The 22,548-nt window shown below is 37.0% G+C and overlaps 1 protein-coding gene across 1 annotated transcript in view; it reads right to left on the bottom strand.

Moving 5' to 3' along the window:
- Positions 1-9: 9 nt before the first annotated feature.
- The window catches only part of LOC107103001 (collagen alpha-1(XI) chain-like), a gene marked incomplete at its 5' end in the record, with an annotated part of 43,085 nt that continues 20,546 nt past the window's right edge, over positions 10-22,548 (bottom strand). Inside the window, 31 exons of the mRNA XM_015402498.1 lie at positions 10-1,123; positions 1,197-1,430; positions 4,727-4,795; positions 4,885-4,997; positions 5,090-5,408; positions 5,555-5,608; positions 5,713-5,748; positions 5,852-5,905; positions 6,954-7,061; positions 7,147-7,200; positions 9,547-9,600; positions 9,688-9,795; positions 9,873-9,926; positions 10,015-10,068; positions 10,172-10,225; positions 10,824-10,877; positions 13,135-13,242; positions 13,394-13,447; positions 13,523-13,576; positions 13,657-13,710; positions 13,795-13,848; positions 13,934-14,041; positions 15,339-15,392; positions 15,471-15,524; positions 17,109-17,216; positions 17,445-17,552; positions 17,703-17,756; positions 17,872-17,961; positions 18,077-18,184; positions 21,659-21,712; positions 21,951-22,004. Of these exons, the coding sequence (XP_015257984.1) occupies positions 977-1,123; positions 1,197-1,430; positions 4,727-4,795; positions 4,885-4,997; positions 5,090-5,408; positions 5,555-5,608; positions 5,713-5,748; positions 5,852-5,905; positions 6,954-7,061; positions 7,147-7,200; positions 9,547-9,600; positions 9,688-9,795; positions 9,873-9,926; positions 10,015-10,068; positions 10,172-10,225; positions 10,824-10,877; positions 13,135-13,242; positions 13,394-13,447; positions 13,523-13,576; positions 13,657-13,710; positions 13,795-13,848; positions 13,934-14,041; positions 15,339-15,392; positions 15,471-15,524; positions 17,109-17,216; positions 17,445-17,552; positions 17,703-17,756; positions 17,872-17,961; positions 18,077-18,184; positions 21,659-21,712; positions 21,951-22,004 (2,682 nt within the window). The remainder of the gene's footprint in view (positions 1,124-1,196; positions 1,431-4,726; positions 4,796-4,884; positions 4,998-5,089; positions 5,409-5,554; positions 5,609-5,712; positions 5,749-5,851; positions 5,906-6,953; positions 7,062-7,146; positions 7,201-9,546; positions 9,601-9,687; positions 9,796-9,872; positions 9,927-10,014; positions 10,069-10,171; positions 10,226-10,823; positions 10,878-13,134; positions 13,243-13,393; positions 13,448-13,522; positions 13,577-13,656; positions 13,711-13,794; positions 13,849-13,933; positions 14,042-15,338; positions 15,393-15,470; positions 15,525-17,108; positions 17,217-17,444; positions 17,553-17,702; positions 17,757-17,871; positions 17,962-18,076; positions 18,185-21,658; positions 21,713-21,950; positions 22,005-22,548) is intronic.

Consider the following 22,548-nt stretch of genomic DNA (forward strand, 5'->3'; position numbering starts at 1 on the left):
TATGTATATATATTTAATGTGGGAACATCGGTATCCATGTAATTAATAGCAGCTATAAATGTAAACCTTTTCTGCTGTATTTGTACTATCAGGCCCAGGTTGTAAGAACAAAATGATAAAATGGAGGTTTGCTGTAAAATGTTAACCTCTTTAGTTATCTACTGAAAGTCTATTACTCTTTCGCTCTAATGAAATAGACTAAATCAACAGCAGACTCGCTAGTTTATTTCTAAATAGCTCCTAACATTTCTGTTCTTCCTTTGGCTTAGCTCTAAACATCTCACTCATAGGTAAAATAGCCAACAATGGCCGTTCTTCCCTTGGTATCAGTGTCCACACAGAAAAGTGTTATTATTTCTTCTTTCTGGTACAGTGCATTAAGTGGTAAGATAAAAGAACAAATATTTTGTTTCCAACTGGCTGATCACCATTTAAGCTGAAATTGCTCAATTTTAGTAACCAGACAATTTCTCGTGTCTTGAGTCATTGTATACAAGAAATAACTCAAAACTGATTTGTAAAAGCGGACAGTTTCAGTTTTCTTTAGTGGATTAAACATCACCATTAGCACCTGTCTTTTTAGTCTTGCACCTTTATTCACTTACAATTAATAGGAGATAGATTGGTGCTGCAAAAACATTTTTTCTTTTAAAAAGTCCTTATCAAAACGGAGCCAGAGAAGACAGAGCAGAACACGCTCCTTCAAAAACAAAAGAAAATTGACAGTAAGGATGTTAAAAAAGGTGTGTCCTTCTATTTATAACAATGAGTGCGAGTCCACAGTTGGCTGAATCACTGCAGCATCCTTTAACAGTAGCTGTGTAAAGCACAGACGAAGTGAATGCATGAATGAACCAGAAAACACTCTTTATTGTACTGATTTAATGGCCTTTAAAGTTGTGTTCTCCCTGCATGTAAAAAATGTCAATGGCTCTTTTTTAAATAATTAATCCTGTTCTTGGTATTTCCACAATCATTAACCATTGAAGCAAACTGGGCCAACTTGGAAACCAAATTTCTGGTTCCCCTTTCCAAAATCCGACACGGCTACGTCGATAATGGGGAGAGTTTGAGAAATCGGAGAATCAAATTCCAAAACGGTCCTCTCCTGTCCTGAGCGTGTCTGCAGAATAGTTGACAATTAAAAACCAAACACCTTTATGCATATTTGCTTTCTATATCACAACATTACTTACCTGGCAGCCATCATACACTGCACTGATGTAATGTGTATTTTCATGAGTCAGCTCTTCACCGTTGCTGCCTCTGAAGCGCAGTGCATGTTCATAGCTGTAGGTGTTGGTGTGAAGCCAAGCAGCAGAGTTCAGGCAGTGGTAGGTGAACGTCTGCCTGGCTGTTGCACTGAGAAGCTTCAGGAAGGTCAACTGAACAATGTGGATCGAGACGCCATCTGATCCAGAGTATGAAAACTGGGAGAGATCAAGAAAATGAAGAATTTATCATTCTCAAAGACAACAGAGAAACAATGAAAACAGAAATTATTTCTGAACATATTAATGTTTGATCACAATACTATCAGCATTGTTCATATTTCTTAAACGTTGACCCAGGTTTTTACGTTATGACCACAAATTTCTATGAGTTTTGTCACATGATTCGCAAACAAAATGTGGAGCATAGTTCTGAAGTAGAAGTAACATTATTCATTGTTTTTAAAATGTTTTACAAATAAAACCAGGAAATGTGCAACCTACTGATGTACTCGGGCCCCTGGGTCTATACTTTGTAGAAATATCTTTCACAGTATGACTTTCCATATCTGGTAGCCACATTTAACATTAACCCTGCCACAGCCAGACTTTGAATTTCAGGGTGAACACTGGCCAAAGACTTGGGTCTTTAGCAGCCTCCTTCAATCTTTGAAGAGGATTTTTGCAAATTTCTGAAAAGACCTACCCTTTCCATTTTAAGAAAAAATGCACATGCACAACCCTGTACCCGTGCCGGATAGGGAACTCCTATTAACCACGTGTTAGAGCATGCACAAGTCCATTTCTCTTTTGCACACTCTGTTTAAAAAGTGGCTGTTTGCATCACTCATACATACTCACTTTCCTGAAGAAGATTTGCAATTTTTCCACAATGTCAGACTAACCAACGGTAAGTGAAAATGGGGTCGAGCACGTAGGACAGCCTTACGTTAAAATATCACCAGAATGATTGACAATTAGGATGACCACTAATTTTGATGATCTAACCGGGAAAAAGAACATCCTCCATTTTATCTTTTGAAGTCGTAGGGAAACGGCTGTTCCAACCGTTGCATTCCCGAATTCTCCCGAGTGGCTACCAACTTTACACAAGTAAATAAAGTGAATGTGATTGGTCGTTTATCAAAGGGGTAGGATTGTTGTGGCAGAAGGTTCGCAAGCAAGTTTGGTTGTGGCCTGTTTGTCGGAAGCATCTTGCTAACCAGTTAACAACTTAGTGCTAGTAGGTTCCCAATGGGAAAGTACATTGGGACCAAGTAGCACTTAGAAACAACACTGTGAAGGAATGCTATGGACAGTGGAAACATGCAAAAGGAGGAGAGTTTTGTTTCAGAGGTCATAGATGAGTCTCCTCCATCATACGTTTTTCATTTAGAGGGGGGAGAGCGGGGACGAAGATGTTGTGGAAGAGGATGCCAGGGCGGCAGAAGCTTCATTTGGTGTAGAAGGCATACAGCCGTACATGTTTGAGCCCTTGCCTAGCAACGCTGTCAGTTCTGTTAGCTCTACGCCTGCCAAAGACACAGACGTCCATCCCCATGAAAACTGGGATGTAACTCAATGGGAAAGTAAATGATTCTTATTTCAACTGTTGGGTATATTAGCTGCGACATATGAATCAAGATGCTATGACTGAAAATATTTGACTGAAAGATGACCACTGATATATGGTTGGCCAAATTTAGGTGTCCAAGCTGACGTATAACTAACTGGCCTGCATAAGATAACGAAAACAAAAACACTGATTTCAAGACAGGATTTTTTTAAAATAGAAATGTTCCAACTTTTCGGACAATATAGTCTGATAAACATTTATATACATGTTTAAGCCAGAATGATTTGACATTTAAATATGACTTCCCTAAGACTTAAACAGCTTCCCTGTGTTCATCTTCCCTGTCACAACATACCACATCATTATGCAGCTGTTGGGTGACATAAAAATGTAAAAATTGTTTGCATTTTTTATACTGTGCAGCTTTTCTCCCCATACCTGGATGATTCAGGGCACAGATGATGTTCTGTCAGTTATGTATACGTCGTCAGAGTGGCCTACATATAGTTAATAAGCGTAAGGAGCTGTCAGTTCGCCATACACAACAAAAAACAACAAAAAGTAAGTAATTAATGTTAACTGCTACATCAGGGTGTCATACAGCCAGAAATAAGTGTATGACAATCTAACAGGTTAGCTGCTATGTCAGGGTGTACCTCCGACTACAACTCTTTGTTTATTAAATCACACATAAATAAACAACCCTCGTAGACCTTTGGTGTTCTATTCTGGTAAGTATATGTGTTTACTTTCAACTACTACTTTTGTTTATGATATCACACATAAATAAAGTAGCCTAGAACACTTGCTGTATGTTATCCTCTTAAATTTGTGCTACGTATAAGCTGAAGTGACAGAACGGCAAGCTTGCAACACCACACATAGAAAACACATTTGTTTCCAAAATTTTCCAAGCTTTTTCCTGCCAGCCAAGAGTGAAAGTCATTTATTTCCCAATTTTTAACAGTCTGTAGCTTGTATTGATATCTATGGGCCAAATTATGTCTTTAGATGTTTATATTTGCCAACCCTGACCAATTGGAACTGTTGCTCCACCCCTGTTTTTTTTTTGAGAATTCAAAGAGGTATGAATGGCTTAAGAAAGGTACTATTCCTGGTCACACAAGTCCAATATTTGAATTTTGGTCGCAAAGAATGAAAATGTTGGAACAATTGTCTATTGGGAATTCTGCAAGCATAAAAGCATGTTTAAATACCCAGTCCTGATGCAGTAGAGAGAGCAAAGAATGTAAACCGTGATTGGAGGGCTGCCATACAAATGATGAGGACAGTCCAGTAGTTGCCTAGCAACGTAATCATACAAAGCTTTCATGTGGGATTTTATTTGTTTAGTGGAGGATATATCCATCAGAGCGCATGTTTCTCTCATCAAACTTCAAATACTCAAACTTTCAAAATAAGCCATTGCCTCTAATTATGTAAACTGGCATCCTGTGTTTGTTTTCCTAACTAAAATAAGAGTAAAAATAGTGCCCGTTGTAACACTTTTTTTAAAAGCATTCTTAGGGCTGCAGCGAGCATATCAATCAGTCCTGACTTCCTACTTATTTACTTGACCAATATTCTCCAACAACCAATCTAAGCAGACAATTTCCATTTCCTCCCTGCTGTAACGGAAAATAGCACCATTACATGCACCATCATGATGCATTTGGTAAAAGAACTTGTACAAAAGCTTGGAAGTAATACTAGAAAAAGGGTCAAGCTTTTCAGGGAATCATGACTGCTAAAAAACTGGACTGACTTTTCTTTGTCATGGAGAGTACAGATGTTTAGATTATTTTCTTATCCTCATAAACTCTCTAGTACAAAAATCATAAAATTTACAAAGAAATGAAATATTCTCTTTAAATTAGCAAGAAACGAAACAAAAAAATAAGAAAAATGCATTGATTTATAATTATGTATCATGTTTTACCTGTTTTCCTTTCCTGAATTTACTGTACCAGGTTCCGGGTTTTTCCCCTTTCCAGCCTGCTAGTTTCACCTGTTGGAAAAAAAAGACATTATTAGCTTGTAATGCTATAAAACAGGGGATGATTTAATTGACTCTAAAAAAAAGATGTAAAAACTAACCGACTGAAACTTTTTGTCAGGATACAAACAGGTTTCACCCTGAGCAGTAAAGTTACAGAAAGCTTTGAAGGCGTCTCTGTGGCAGCCCTGGTTGGGGTCTATCCAGTACTCCCCTGCAGAGCCATAGTTCATAACAAAGACATAAAGGTTATTGATATTTAAACAGAAAAGGTCAAAGAGTAAAGACCTTGTAATAATAATGTACCACTGGGGAGCTCTGGATGGAGGAGCCAGAGCTCTTTACAGGTACGAGCAGGGCTGTGGAATGTCCCCTGTGGGTTACGCAGTCCTTCAACCTCAACTTTCATGGAGGAAAGCGAAGCAAACACTTCTTCCATGCCTTGACCTTCTTTATTCTTCTCCAACCCATCCTGCACGGCTTGGTCACCCTGCACCCAGCCTTCCTCCTCTTCTCCATCTATGGTGTCCTCCTCTTCCTCAAGCGTAGCACCATCTACCACAGTCTGAGTTCTTCTTCTTCGTCCTCTCTCTGGTTGAGGTGAAAAACCGGCAGCAGCTCGTCCCTAATGAGAGGAAAAACAGAAGAGGTTTAGTCAGAGCCTTTATGAATACAAACAGAAAATGAATAGAGGTAATGGTATACATATATTTGTGTAAGTTAAAATAAACCTAGGCGAGGTGATTTATTTTTTTTTTTAGCAGAACTCACCGGTGGTCCTGGAGGCCCTGCAGGGCCGGTATCTCCTCTAGGACCAATCGGACCCTAAATGATAAACAACATAACACATAACATAGGGTAGCTAAGACTGTTGACAATAAATAAGAAGTGTTAAATCATAAAAAAAAAACAATGAACATCAACTGTACCAGGTTTCCTTTAGAGCCCTTCTGACCAATAGCACCCTATTAGACAAAATCAGGGAGTTTAAAGACATGCATAAAAACAGAATGAGAATCTGAAAACCTGAAAATGTTTACAAGCTTTGTAATTGTCTAGTTTACTCACAGATAACCCTGTGGGACCAGGAGGTCCAGGCGGGCCTGGAGGGCCAACTGGACCCTGTTTTTATACACAAAAACAATAAATACAGATCAGAGAAGCTTTAATAAAAGCTTAAAAAAAAAAAAACATAAAAATAGAATTGCTGTCACAAATCTGTAAGATTCTTGATTTACCATTGAGAAGCTCAGGAAAATCACTATATATGGACTTATTTATGCAGCCAAGAAAAACTTCAACATGAGGTGCAGCATGAGCAGCTTATACAGAAAGTGACTACAATCTAAATAAGTACTTTTTAATTAATTGGAATACATGTAAATGTATTCCATTTAATTAAAACAATGGATTAAAATGTAATATTGTAACTAAAATGTAACAAAGATTGCTTCGCTTACACAATTCAAAAGCGTATGAAAATATTTTTTGTGTGTCTAGTTTTTGGATTTTATATTTAACACTTTTTTAATTTAACTGAGGAGAACATTTAATAGGTAATAAGGACATGTCAATGATACATGTTGAGCATTGTTTAAGTTCATTAAATTCATTGTTGTCTATTTTTGATAATCAGAACAATCTGAACTAACCCACTTTGGTGATTTATTGGGTCTTTCCACATGGACAATACTGTTTTATGTGGTTGATTTAGTAAAATATGACAACTGTGGTCATGTCAGAGCTTTATTAACCAGAAAAAAGTCTGGTGCAAGTAAACGCATGTCAGGACCTGATTATTTATTCTTGAGGTATTATTATTATTTTTTAAATCCAAAAACATGTCAATCTGTTTGGGAAAATTTGAGCATGGAAACATAGCTAGTGAGGAATGTAGTGTTTGATTATGCAGTTATAAGCCATCGAGTTTTTACCTGGACTAGGACTCGAGTATCAAGTGACTTATCTCTAAAGACATGACTCTATATCAGTTAGAAAGCCAGACTTGGGATTTCTATCCCTTATATTTGTCAGTACAGTATGTTATTGTATTGTGTTTCTACAATTCTGGCTGTTTTTTTGAAAGTTCAGTAAAACATAAATCATTTTTCTGATTTAGACTCCATTTTGAGGCTCTAAGTTTGTGTGCAAGTAGGAGTATTTTCTGCACCTCATCTCCTTTTGGACCTTGAAGGCCTTGGTTTCCTGGTAATCCTCTGTCACCCTTCTCTCCAATGTCTCCTGGAGGTCCTATCAGTCCAATAAGTCCACCATGTCCCTTTGTTGAAATCATGAATTAGGTTTTAAAACAACAAAAATGAAAAGCTCACATTGAAAGAATGTATGCATGGTGATAAATTAACCTTTTCTCCTTTCCTGCCGGGGTCTCCCTTCAGTCCCGGTAGACCTGGTGGACCCTAAAGAGTTAAAGGTTTAGGAGTCAAAAACGTAGATAAAACAGATTAAATGTGTTGTTTAATTAACCTGAGCAGAAAGGTGGGAGAATGTTCATATTTATGTCATTTTGTGGATAAATGTAAATACTCCCTTTAAAAAATAGATCCAAATACTGTCAAAAGTTATTTAAATGTATTTTAAATGTTAGAACTTATTATTATTAGTAGGGCTACAACAACGAATCGATAAAATCGATAAAAATCGACTTTTAAAAGCGTTGGCAACGAATTTAATCATCGATTAGTTGTGTCGCGCGATTAATGCGTCATCCGCCGCCGCCGTCATCCCGGGGAAGAAAAAAAAATATGGCGGAGCGAGTCAGCGCCGCAGTTGCAGTGTTGCCAACTCAGCGACTTTTCAGACCCCTCCAGCGACTATTTTTTTTAAAAGTGACTAGCGACAAATCTGGCGACTTTTTACGGTGTCACTGGCGGCTTTTGGAGACTCTTACGTGAAAGCATGTATCGTACCTACTCTAGTCCTCCAGCGGCAGCTGCTGCCGTGGGGCGCCTCCCCCATCCCAACGCCTTTCTCCCTTTCCCACAAGAATCCTTCTCAGCGCTGCAGTCCGAGCCGCAGGATTTTAGTGAGGAGTTTACCCTCAGCGTCCAGACTGCAAATGAAGCGCGCATGCCCCGGGATTGACGGCGCAAATTGATCACAATAATTAAAATAGCCTGCGCTTTGTAAAGTGAAAAAAGTCGTAACATGCAACTTTTGTAAAAACAAATAAACATGGCACGGAAGCACCACTGTTATGACGCAGCACCTGAAAAGAAAACATGTTGGAGCCTTCAATGGCAGTGAAGAGAGCTGATCAGCAGGATGAGTAACCATGTTTGTTTCATTTTAAAGTGGGGAAACGTTACGTTAGTTTCTCAGGTAGCTCATCTGATGCTTTCCTTACCGTGTTAGTAGGTTACAGACAGTGATAAGGTTGGCTACTTATTTTACTTTTAATTTCATTTGAATTAGCTTAAGCAGCGTTTATATTTTCTTTATAAATAAATAAATTTGCAAATTATGAGGGCAAGGCTTTTAAAGTTTAAATCTTCTGGCAAAGATAAAGTAAAGAAGATCCTGCAATTTATGGAAGTAAAGCAGAATAAAATCCAGCAAGATCAGTAATATGTCAATTAATTATCTGCCATATTCCCATGTAAATATCTGTCTTTGGAGGATGTGTTTTTTAGCACCCCTAGTTCTCTCATTTTTATTCCAAATACAATTTATAATTTGAATCACAGGGCTATTTTTATCTCTATGGTTCAGTATTTTCTCAAGTAGCAACTTTAACTGCTATACTTTCCTGTCTTAAAAGGCAGAACTCTTCTAGTCTAAAAAAACCTCATTTGTTGAAATGGGGGGGCCTATTGTTTGAACCCCTTAGGGGCTTTAAAAAACAAAAATGCCTGTCTCTTTTTGCGCTTTATGAAACAAAGTAGCCTATATTTTGTGGATGTACAGCTACATTTCTCATGTAAGTTTGCGTAGTTTTAAAACAAACATTTATTTTTCATATTGCACCAGTACAGTTAATGAGAAACCTGTACTTGTGTGCTTGTTTGTTCTGTCTAAAATGTTTATTTTGGAATAAAGAGGTTAATATAAAAAAAATATTTTGTGTCCGATTCATCGATTAATCGAAAAAATAATCGGCCGATTCATCGATTTTTAAAATAATCGTTAGTTGCAGCCCTAATTATTAGTATAAACTAAGTCGATAAACAATCTTTTTTGTAAGTCTTCAAAATATAGGTCTTAACCCCAAGTCCAATGGGACTGATGTCCTTCAGCCATTAAATGTGTTTCTGATCCAACATAAAAGGCTAAATTACTACATTAGCATTCAGTAAAACTTGCTAGATTCTACCCAACAACCTCATTATTTAATATAGGTTTAAATAAAAACAACTAAAGTTACAGGAAATTGGCCCTCAAAGCTGGAGTTAGAGAACTCTGCTTTAAATGATCCCAAACACTTTATCCGGTTTTCCACTGCAGGAACTTTTATGCAGTTCTCTGAATTTTGACTGGTGCACCCTGTCTCGCAGTGTTCTGATTTCCAAGTGTGATGCAACCTTTTCAAACACTTTTATTACAAGCTTGCATGATTTCCAAATATGCAGATAATTTACTCTGAGACAATTAACTAAAAACCCTCATTTTTAAAAAATTACAATAGAAATAATACAAATTTTGGTCACAACTGTTGTCTCCTGTCCAAAGGAAAGTATTTTGTCAAGGTGCATATTATCATTAAGCTTTTTAATATTGATCTAAATCCCATGATGAATTGATCTTACCATGGGACCAGGTGGTCCTGCTTGACCCGGTGGCCCATTTAAGCCCTGTTCACCCTGAAACACGCAAAACAAAACAAAATTATAATAAACAGTCCTTTTTTCCTTTCTTCCTTCCTTTCCAAAACAGAAACAAAGACTTACTGCAGGGCCAGGGATTCCTCTCAGGCCCTGTGGCCCAGGATTTCCTGGATGCCCCTGAGAACCTCTGGGTCCAGTCTTCCCAATGGGACCTTCCAGTCCACGGGTGCCCTAAAATGACAAACACAAGGGAGACTCTCAGAGATCGTGTTAAGGTGTTCTTATAAGAGATGATTTCAAATGTTTACCTTTGATCCCTTCAAGCCTGCTTTGCCTTCCTTCCCAGGTTTCCCCAAGTGTCCCTACACATTTTCAGTGGTACAGTTAAATTATGAAACTAACAAAACAATATATCAGAAGAGCAATCAGGCTACAAAAAGAGTCACAAACCCTCCGTCCAGGAGGACCAGGTGGTCCAGGTTCCCCTGTTGGACCTGGAGGACCCTGGAAAAAGAATCACGTCCCATTGTGTGATGACATCTTCTATGAAAGCCAAATGGAAAGCCTCTAAGGATGTGACATTTCATATTCACAGGGAGACACTTACAGATTTCCCAGGTTCTCCATTGTCTCCTTTAGATCCAGGGAGGCCATCAACACCCTAATGAATAGAAAAACAGAAGGATATAAAATGACAAGGAACAAAGAGTTTTCAAGGAAATACATTGTGCATCAACAAATACGCACATTTAACAGTTGGGTTGCCATTGAGTTTGTCTTTTTTTGTGCTATTGTTTTTGAAATGGAAAAATCCATTCTACCAAAAATGGTCATCATATGTAATATTTTATATCGTTGTCAGCACATTTAACTAGGAATTAAAATAGTTGTTTTATATCAAAGATTAATACTTCATCCTTAATTATAATATTTAGTTAAAAAAAATACAATATTCTGAAAAATAAATTAGGATTTTTTACTAAAATGTAAAATATTCCCAAACATGCCTCTCAGAAATGCGTAATACAGCATGTTTGTAATATGAATGTAATAAATTTGTAATATGAATGTAATAAATGTATTGATTAGTCTTCTGTCTGTTGCACCTCTTTCGAAGTATTAAAAAAAAATTATTTAGGTTTTGCAAAATTTTGCAGAATGATATGAACACCATTAACGTTTGAACAATAAGCATTTTCCAGTCTTACAGGAAGATGGCCACAAAATAGGATATTTTTTTTTTACAGCAAGAAACTCACATTTGGTCCAGCTTCTCCCTGTTGTCCAAGGTCACCAGTCAGACCAATAGGACCCTGAGGAAAGAAAGAACTTTAGAAATACTATACAAGACAGTTGTTAATATAAAAACTTGCTCTGCTTATTCTACAGTGTTAATATTGCAGTTGCCAAGTCGAGATAATCCCAAAATTTCTACAAACTATGACACTTTTTGAATAGAAAATAGAAATTCCTCAAAAGAAATTTAAAATCAAATAGAGTATCAATTTTGAAAATAAAGAAATATCTGTATTTATGTACATTGTTTTTAAATTAGCATGTAAAAATATTCATAGAACTTATTTATTTTTAAACAAACCTTTCCTATACTTGCTTACCAGGTGTTTCTACTCATGTTTTGAATAATTATCTTCAGTGATGAGCTCCAAGTTTTAATGGTTGTAGGGTCCCATTTCCTAAGATTATTTTTGAATTCCCTTTCAAAATTCTGCCTGGTTCTCACCAGCATTAATACTACTTCCCAAAAAAAGGAAGAAAAAAAAAACATTGGTTATATCGCAAAATCTCTTTAAATTTATATTTGCAAAGGATAATGACAAATTGGTTTAACCAGGAGTGTAAAGATCCAGTCCATTAGGAGCTATCAATAAAACAAATCTATTTGTTTCTTATCCTGGATCCAGCGCTGCAATTGGACTAAGTGAGCTTATGTACGCCAATGTATGTAATAGAAGCATCATACATACAGTGTCACTTAACAGGTTTATGCCTTAAACTCAGAAGGAATAAATGTTAAAACACCAAAGCATTGCATTATTGACTTACAATGTATATATTTTTTTTCATGTTTTAAATGTCACATTGACCTGCCTCCATCATTTTTTTGGTTTAGCTTAGTTCTCTTCTTGACAATCTCTAAGGTTAGCGTAGCAGTTGCTTCTGGCCTTTATAAAATACGAGATTTAAACTCAGAGGTGGTGGAGGTTTCCCAGTTCCCACTGCTTGATTATGTCTGTTTTATTTATTTTTTTATTAAAGACTTTTTTTTTTTTGGTGTCCTCTCGTTTATCTTGCGTATTTTTACTGATTCTAAATGTTTTTCATTTATCTAAAATAAAGCCGAAATATATCGATAAGGTCCAATGCCATTTGAGTGCGGGTAGAAACTCTAAATGAATGACCTTAAGCTGATCAAAAATACAAGGAAAAGTCCCAATGCACCCAGAATATGTTGGACTGATTGAGTTAAAGCATTTCATTTATTTTTATTTGATGTTTTGAATTGTGTCGGGAAAACCAAGTTGTCATTGCTGTCCTCTGCTGGAGGGTTGATTGTAGGCAGTCTTGTGATGTGCGTGTTAAATGGCAAATATGCATTGTGATTAGGTGTGAGTGTACTTTATGTTTATCAACAGAGGACCAGGGATCTGGACTGGTCTGTAGTATGTATCACCTCTTGCTGAGAGTGGCTGAGAGGATCTCCTAATACAACCCAGTTATGGTGTTTAAACCTCATTCCTCTGGGCTATGAATTCTATTTGCTTATAGATCAGATTTGTTCCCTCAGGTGTAAAATTGGGACTTTCTTCAATGAAATAAATAAAAACAATTAAACTTTATTGATCTCACAGAGAAATGTACCTCTGCCTTTAACCCATCCCCTCGGGGAGCAGTAGGCTATACTGCCGTCGGGCGCCCGTGGAGCAGTGTAGGGTTAAGGCTCTTTGCCCAAAGACCCAGAGTGGCAGTCTGTGGGAGTGGGACTCCAACACAAGGGGCGGGCACAAGATCTATATTTTGGCATTTCTTATAGAAACAACTTTTTTATTTTTCTTAATATATTCGGGCAAGTTGGCATGTCTTGTTTTTACATTACATGTTTTTTGAATGTTACAAAGGTAATAATGCCTTGTCCTGGATTCCCATAACAGTATTTGTTTGAAATTTTGATTTTCAAAGTATTTCACTGAGTGCCCTATAAAGGGTTAATAATTAACCCTAAGGGTTTATTAGTCCCGGGATGTCTTCATCCTCTTACTGGATGCCGTCATCCAGTAAGAGGGGATAAACATTTCTAACAGCAGTGTTTAGTGCATCAAATAAATTATTCAGTTTATTTAAAAAAAATTTTACATAGGGCTCATAAATTAATTTATGTCCACTGGATTATTATAAAGAGTTACATTTAAATCCAGTGATTTGCTGAATATTCTTTGTTTGTTTCTTTATTTATATATAATAATTATATATTTACAACTAATGTTGCTGTGTATCTTACAATATGTTTCTTTTTTATACCAACATAGAACACATGGTGGGGGTGTCTCTTACAGCATTGCCCTTTGCTCCATCCTCTCCTGGAATGCCCCTGGCCCCTGGAGGACCAGCTGCTCCTGGAAGGCCTGTATCTCCTTTTTCCCCTTGATCTCCTTTGTCACCCTTTATGATATTTATGAAGAGTGAGCAGGTGTAAAGTGTGGGAGAGGAGAAAGAGAAGAGTGTTCACTAAAGGGAAATAATCTAAATGTAAAAAAAACAAAAACGTTTTTAAGCCAAAGGTGTATTGACCAAAAGCAATAAACAAACTCACAAGCCTTCCTGGAATACCAACTGGTCCAGGGTCACCTGATTCACCGTCCTCGCCCTAAGAGGAAAGAGTGTATGAAAAGTATGACAATACCAGGATGATATTCATGTGAAAACATGTTCCAATATTTACCTTTTCCCCAACAACACCAGGCTGTCCGATCATCCCAGGTCTACCAGTTTGTCCCTGTGCCACATAGATTATGGTTATAATCCTATAATTAAGTTCCGTAAGGACTGAAGATTCAAAATAACACAAGTAATTACCAAACCCCCAATAGGTCCTTGTGCACCATTAGGGCCTTGTAGTCCAGGTGGACCCTGAAGCAAATTTTTTCCAGTTATTCATAAACAAATAAAAACAAGTTGAAATTAGAAACAGATACAATAAAAGAAAAGGCTCACCATCAGACCAACATGTCCACTCTCTCCCTTTTCTCCAGGTAAGCCAGGCATGCCCTTGGATGATACAAAAAATGATTAATAAAAAAAACAAAAAAAACAAATGGAGCCCTTGAGGATGCCTGAAAATTACAGATCTAACCTGTAATCCCCTCGGACCTCTGGTACCCTTAAACCCACGTGATCCCTCATCTCCTTTGGGACCGTACATGCCCTGCTGGCCTCGGGGACCCGGCAGTCCATCCACACCCTGTCAAACACACAAAACTTGTTATGAACACATTTATGCTGAGCAATACGCAGCATAACTTCCAGGGACTCTGGGAGTCTCTACTGACACCGCTGCTTCAGTGATCCAGTGCTTGATAAGCCGAAGACGACAGTTACAGGTGACATTTAGAGTGGCATTAGTGACAATGGGTTAATAAATAGGGAAGTGAACAACTTCTAATTTATACTGAGGACTGCATTTGCAATAGTGCTTTACTTTCCACTAATTATATGTGAGGAATAATACCATTTTATCATGTAGTAACATCACTTAACAAATTGCTTCATGCTGTGAAATATGTTACAAAAAAATGCATTCGCTCTATTAACCATGACTTACAGGATAGGAGAGTACGTAAAATGTATTTGTATATTACATTCCAGCGGCAAGGCAATCCAAAGAGCTTTAGTCTAGGACTGCAACTAACGATTATTTGGCTAATCAATTAATCTGTCGATAATATTTCCACAAACTGTTTAAAAATCGGATAGCGAAAGGCTGCTTAAAGAAGATTTTTTACGAAATAAACCAGGTGAAACAAAAGTGTTTCCACTTGAGCAGTTCTGGATAGGGCATGTTGATAGACAAACACTATTTTTTAAATCTTAAATGCAAAATATTTTTTTTTTTTTTTTTACAGTTTTGATATAGTTGCTCTCTCAACTTAAGGCATTTTCTAGAGTCTCTACACTCCAGTTAACGATTAATTGATTACTGAATTATTTGCCTATTATTTCAATAATGGATTAATCACTATACTTCCAATAAATTGTTTCAGTCCTACTTTATACCTACCATTAAAAAAATCTGAACAAATGTGCAATAAAATCATTTAAAACCATCAATCAAGTACACAGCAAATCAATAAAACATCACTATCATCATACAAAATCACAAGAAAAAAAATGTCAACCAGATACACATGATAATAATAAGGAGATTGCCAATGTATAATAAGATATTCCTTTTAGAGCAACTTTTTAACTGGATTTTTTTTTTTTTGCAGACCACTCAAAAACATCTAAACCAGTGGGTGTTTAGCCTTGATTTAAAGGAATTTAGTTTCTTGGCTCTTTTGCAGTTTTTTGGGAGTTTGTTCCAGATTAGAGGTGAATAAATAACTGAAAGCTGCTTCTCCGTGATTGGTCCTGGGCGTACAAAGTAGACTAGCACCAGAAGACCGGAGTGCTCTGAAAGGTTGATATGATGATAGTGAGTCTTTAATGTACTGGGCTGCTAAACTATTGTAAAGAAAAGAGGAGAGGTGATAACTCACTGGAAGTCCTGGCTGACCAACAGGCCCCTGAATGCCAGTAGAACCTTGGGGGCCCTGTTAAAGAAGCAGACATATTTTGATCAGCTGACAATAACAGTTTACACTGAAGTATGTCTTTATCTAGATACTCACTGATTCCCCTTTGTCTCCTTTGCTGCCTTTCTGTCCAGGTCCTCCCTGCTCGCCCTGTTGACACAAACAAACATCGTATTGTTGAATGGTGACCAAACTAGACAGTAGACTTAGACATATTTATTTTGTCATTTTGTATACACAAGTATAAACAAAAAGAAATTTCGTTTAGAACAGCTCTCTAGATCATTTCATTTCCTAAAGTGCAGCCTTGATAAGGTAAGCAGCAGTTGTTGTTGAGCTGCTACTACTGCCTCCAGCTCCTGAAGCACCTGCTTCTCAGGGGTGGAAGAAGATGATGCTGTGAGGGTGGTAGCCCCCTGGGTTGAAGAGGCTGACGTGGTTGAAGCAGCTGTGGAGCCATAGGCAGGTTTAGCAGCGACAGATGATGCTGGAGAAGGTGTGGAAGCTGGAGGGGGCCGGGAGGAGCCAGCTGGGGATGTTTCAGCATTTTGCAGGGAAACATCCAGAGTGCTCTCCTCATTTTCACCTGCAGAGGGCTGTGCTTCCCCTTAGATACCGAAGATTGCCTGAGAATAGTTTCAGAGGAGTTTACATTCACGCAGAGCCCCGTTTTGTTTTTGTTGGTGCGGTACAGCATCATCCCCTTGTGGGAATCTCTCTTTAGCTTGGCAGTTAGCCCCTCTCTGCAGCCTCGCTTTCTCCATCTCACGCATCTCCTCCTCTGTCCGTTATTTTCCGCTGTTGTGTTGCTGACATCTGTCCGTTGCACTCCGCAGCTTTTTAAATGGTCAAAAATGTCAGTATTTAAAACATTTTCTGACCGTAGCTCCAGCAGACGTTGGCAATCATTGATGCGGGTTTGATGTCTAGTTTGTATAGTTTTAAGCGGGACATTTTGTGAAATTTGTCGAGAGGAGCTGCTCTTGGCCACTGACTTGGAGTGCCGCCATGGTAACAGTAGAAACAAACCAAGTAGATGTTCAGAGTCAGACCAAATTAAGAAGGTTACAAACTCAAAAGTGCAATCTTAGCAAGGAGTAGCATTTTCAGCAACAAGATCAATTTGCAGGATGGAAATGGTTACTGTCGGAGGAAGACTTAAATTTACAAATTAACCTAATTAATATCAAAGTATCTGAATACGATCAGACAATGTTTGAGTGGTAAGAATTAAATGAAAAAAAAGCTATATTCCACACCATGTTGACTGTTCAATCTGGTAATACCAATTTTGAGCAGTCTCTTCAGCAGAAAGCCTGAATTAATTTAAGTTTTTTTGTTCTATTTTTATTTATTGGATGGTTGAAGCTAAAAGTGGTGTACAGCTGAAACTGACTGACTACTGCCGTTTACAGGAGACAATGCTGACCATAAATGCCATGCTAATTGCTAACATGCAAAGCTAAACAAAAATAAACAGCTTTAATGTCAGTTGTGTAATTCCTTTCACCTCATTTTAAAGTAGAAATGGAAGCTTGTTTTACAGAGGTTCTTTTTATTTCTCCTTTACTGTCAGATTAGTAAATACAAATCAATTTTGAGCACCTCTAATAGTAACTCTGAGACTAATTAGAGGAAGACATGAGATATTTAGAAAAAAAAAACACCTAATTGGATATTGAAATGAAAAAGCTTAACTGGTCTTTTTCCTGTAACCCATTATTCATGCTTTACCTTATCCCCATCATCGCCTGAAGGTCCTGCCGGCCCTGTAGCTCCTGGCATTCCTACTGGACCCTGATCCCCATCCTGACCTGCTGGTCCAATTGGGCCCTTCTCTCCCTGAGACAAATAATGTGCAAATTTTTAAAATGATCAATAAGTATACAAGCAATGCAGACAGAGGCAAGAAGCAATGTGTTTTCCATGAATGAATATGTGCAAGCATTAGTTTTTTTACATTTGAAAATTATTTCAAGTTGGTATCTAAAATGAAATTCAACGTCACCAGAAAAAATGGTAACTTAAAAAAAACAACTGCAGCATTAGAGAAATCTTGCTAATAATTACAGGCTCCCCCTTCTCTCCCATTGGTCCTGGTCCTCCAATGGCTCCGGCACGGCCGGGCTGTCCAATTGCACCAGCTGGTCCTGGAGGGCCCCTTTCTCCTGATGGCCCCTGCAGCCAACATAATAGCCCTTAAAAAAAGTCTATGTGTACACACAAACTAAAGGAAAATGGTATGTATTGGTGAACAGGAATAGAAATCCTAATGGCAAAGTTAAAGTTAATGCAACTGTAACTAAGAACTGCAGTGCCCAAACTCACCACAGATCCGGCGGATCCACCAGGTCCTGTTGCTCCTTTCAGACCAGGCGGTCCCTGAAAATGTAAACCAAGCATTTTATCTAACAAAAAATGGCGATTTACTGAAAGATGTTCACTAAAATATGAACAAGGATATACTGTCTGTTAGTGGTTATTATGTATGCCATACCATAACTCCAGGGACTCCTCTGCTCCCTCTGAACCCTTTCAGTCCTGTTGGACCACTTTTTCCGGATGTCCCAGGTAAACCGGGATCCCCCTAATACAAAGAGAAGTAGGGGTATAGATATATTACCAGCAGTGTAAAATAAATAATTGAAACAAAAATATTTAGTTTGTTAGACAATAATATTTCTATTGAAACTGCAACTCACCTTTCCACCCTCTTTCCCAGCAGCTCCAGGTAAACCGTGCTCTCCAGGCACACCTGGTGCTCCCGGGTGACCTCGGTCTCCTGTTGGGCCAGGCTCCCCTGATTTACCCTGAAATCCAAAATGATTTATTATTTCAGTGGTTCTCAATGAAATGCACCTTCTAACCTGCGTGTATCTGGTACTGCTCATGCGTTGTCAGCACACAAAAAATCCTAAGCAGCACATAAAATAAAATTTGAACCAGTAAAAATGTGTATGTCATTTTGAATCCGTGTATCATTAATTTCTTCAACTTAAAACCAACAATGAGCATAAAAGAATAAACAGTTTTTTTCCCCCCATTAATTCCATTACATAATATAGAGATGGAGAACACTTATTTTAGCTTGCAATAATAACTGAAATTTTTTTTATAAATATTATAATTTAGTTTTTTTTTTTTATTACATTATAATTATTACAATTTATTAATTTATTTTTTGCTCTTTGGCATCTCGTTTTACTGAGCGCTATCAGCAATCACCTCAGCCTGCTGGCCACTGGATGTGCCTCCATTTGTGCACGATCAACTCCTCAGATCCAGTTAAAAATATCACCTTCAAATTAGTTTTATAATAACAATGAATACATTTAAGAGTTGCGTTTGGATGAAGATGTTTAATAAATATCAGTGTCCTTTTTGTTTGTTGTAGCTTTAAGTACACGATGAAGCAAAAGCATAAACATGGGTCAATGAGCATAGTCTCACATACGGTGACTGCAGCACTTAGATGTGAGGAGCTAAAGGAGATCTCACAGCTTGTGGATATTTGTGCAACAGTTCAATCATACAGCTGATTTAGTTTAGTTAATAATACCTAAATTCATTTAGAAAGTTTTGAAAGAGGCATATATGGACAGCCATTGGAGAAGCGAAAAGTACAAATGTGAAAAATAGAGAGACTGAAGTAAGATTTGTTCATTCTCTAGTGGGTACGTTTTTTCTTTATGCATACTAATCATGCAATGCGTATAGTGTCATAAAGTTTATAGTAGAAAAGATTAAAATATGCAAATAAAAGAGTTACAGGAATTTATACTGTATCACAAGCTTCAGCACACATTTCATTGTGCATATTGTGAATGTTTTAATGTGAACAAAACGTTATATCTGAAAGGTGTAACGTCTAATTTCTTCCAGAGCAGGACCATCATCCCGACCAAAGCCGGACTCTTACATACAACATACTACACATCTCAAGAAGTTATTATTTTTTTCTGTTTGGGCCAAAGTACTTTAATTAAAAGTAAACTAATGGAAACTGCTGCTGTAATCTCTTATTCTTTAATAAACAATGTAATTTATAATGATTCAGGGTTTATAAAAGTTGAATATTGGTGTCAGCCCTCAGTGATGTTGTTCACAGTGGTCCTCAGTGTACTCAGAGGGCTTGAGTATTTGTCCATAGACATTAAAAAGAAGAGGGAAAATTGATCATAGGATAATTTGATTAAACTGAAATTCGACCTCTTCTTTTCCAATTGGATTTTTGTACCAAAAATGACTGTTTGGAAATTAATGGTATTTATATAACCAGAGTTAAATCAATTTTTTTGCACTGAAGGTACATTCCATATGACTCAGTATTAGTTTAATCTTTATGAGTTATAAACTGATCTGGGATTGTTTTATTACTCTACCAGGTAGAAAATAATAAAATAGAAAATCCCTTTATTGTCCCACAATGGGGAAATTATGGTGTTTACAGCAACAAAAAGCTTATAGACAAAAAATGGTCACTCAAATGTGGACTTTAGAAAAGAATAACGTAATAGTGAAGAGGTAGGTTATGTGTACAGGATAACTTGAAAGGTTATGAACAGATTTTAATGAAACATTTCATCAGAGGTGTCCCTCATGTGAAGGAACAATCCATTACATTTTGATGATAATCCAGATCATAATCTGGATACAGAAATATTTTTTAAAGATTCTCACACATTGACAAATTGGGCTATTTGACAGAACAAGCAGGTCCCCACTTAACCAGAGGGTGGCAGCAGTGACTATTGACAGCCTCAGCATAAGACTCAAAAAGTCTGGTGGTATTTTACTGAAAACAAAAATACAAGAACTGTAAAGGGAACATGGTTGTTTTTTTAGTATCAATTGAAAAGTTCTGAACAGATTTTATGGGTTAGGGGTTTTTTTTTTTAACCAGAGGTGTGCCTCATGCCAAGAACAATTCATTAAAATTTGGTAATGATCCATATGATGTGTGAGTTTAAGCTATAGGTGTGCTCTCCGAGTGCTCTTCTAGTTTTTTTTTTTTTTTTGTATAAAGGCTGAACTAAATAAACTCAATCCCATTGTTGGTCCTCTGGGGTCTCCTGTGCTCTGGAGGCATTTGGATGTCTGGGGCTCTGATATCCTCTAAGCCTATTTCAGGCCCTGGTTGGGCTGATCTTTGGTTCCTGATGACCACTATTGAGTATTTTTATGTAGAAACCTTACACGTAGAAATGCACTCACACCTTCATACATATTTGCCTCTGCAAATGACCAGTTATCTAGGTCATGGCAACCACAAGACAAGGTTAAATCAAAAGCAAAAAAGCTTTTGTTTAGTTTTTCTGAAACAATTTGAAACCTAGCCAGAAGTTGTTCATCAATACAGGCGACTCGCAATAGAAAAACCTGATATACAGATGAACTTTATATTCAGTGACAACTGCTACTAAACCAGCTTGTATTAAACAACACTGTGTACTTACAGCGATCTTATAAGTATATGCATAGGGTTTTTTTTGTGCCTGTGATACTTCTTCATTTTCACTCTCTTTGCAGATCTGAAAGCAGCCTCCTAGGGTGTCACCTAGTATTTTCTTTACCGTTCTTTCTCTCCTCTAAACCTATCTCCATTTTTTGCATTTAACCTTTTGTCCCACCTCTCTTGCTCTCTTTTTTTTTTATCTATTTTCCTTTCATCTCCATCTGCGTGTCCATTGCACTTTAATTAATCCAAAAACATGTCTACTAACTTTTTTATATATATAATCATCATGCAGCATCATCCAAAAAAAAAAAAAGCCATAATGCTCCACTTGGGAAAGTAAATCTGCTGGGCTTCTCCTGGTGCTAAAAAAATAGTTCCTATTAAAACCAAGAGCTACACTGGTAGACAAGGAAAAAACGAATTTAATCGGATCCAAAACATTAATATAGAAACTTTTGATTTAAATTTAGTTCATGCAGTTTTTACATAAATATTACTAAAATTATATTTATTGACTCCGGTCTGTGGCGAAAAGAAATGGACTGAAGTGTCTTAGATTTAAATTCAGAGTAAAACAACACAAGCAAAATTTGAGCAAACTGACTGTAAAATGTGTTAAATCTAGCTGAAATGCAGTCAGTTTAAACGAGTAAAATTAAATAACAGCGTAGGTGATGAGAATGAAATTAGTTAAAAGGAGTTAGATTCAACTGATTCTGACTAAATGACTAAACTAATTTCATTGAAAGAAATTAAATGGAATTAAAATTGGAAGCACATCAATGGATGATACTTTAAATGTCATTATTCAATCAGAAGCACCTACTTGAGGTCCAACCACACCAGAAGGTCCTGGAGGTCCTGTTTTTCCTTGAAAGCCCTGGGAAAAAAAGGTGGATATTTAATGCTGGTAATATGACAGACATCCTTTTAGACTAGCTCATTAATGCTCATTAAAGCACTTGTCAGGGTTATTGTTTAAAGTGTGACTTATGTAGATAGAAAAAGTGATTTGGTTAAGGATTTGTCCTTATAAGGGACTCTCCTTAAGTGTTGTTGGGTTAATGTGTACATTAAGAAGCATTTTATAAATGCATATTTTTCCTAATGTTACTCACTGGCTCTCCTCTTTGACCTGGATGACCTGGAAGTCCATCCTTCCCAGCTGGACCCTGTGAACACAAACCCAAATAGGAAGAGACAAAATGGCATTAAAACCAAACAGCTGCTGGACACACCAATAAAATACAAAAGGGAAAAAAACAACTGCTGACTAAATGAATACTGTAGGTGACTTTTATGTTGAGCATTATAATGCTGGGAGGATTATATTAACCAGGAACCACTATGTGAATCATTTATAGAGTTAAAAAGGAAGTAACTTTCACAAAAAAACACATAAAAATCTAGTAGATTTATTCAAATCTTCATCTGAATTGTTATTTCTGATATGATTCCTAGTTCTAGGTTAAAAGAAGGTTTGATTAGAATAACATGTTTATAGATCTGGTTATGTCTTGAAGGTCAGCAAAGTAAAAAATTGTTAAAATATTGTGTGGTATGGATGAAAATAAACATCATTTTAACACTGGTTTTTGTGTCAGATCTGAAACTGACTAATCTACTAAAAGCCAACAAAATCAAAATTCTGTCAAATAAAATCAGAATTGAAAATTTAACTTTGTAATTTTCATCCATCCATCCATCCATCCATCC

The sequence above is a fragment of the Cyprinodon variegatus genome, unplaced genomic scaffold (assembly GCF_000732505.1).
Source record: "Cyprinodon variegatus isolate N-32 unplaced genomic scaffold, C_variegatus-1.0 Scaffold1357, whole genome shotgun sequence".
In the NCBI taxonomy this organism is placed as follows: Eukaryota; Metazoa; Chordata; class Actinopteri; order Cyprinodontiformes; family Cyprinodontidae; genus Cyprinodon; species Cyprinodon variegatus.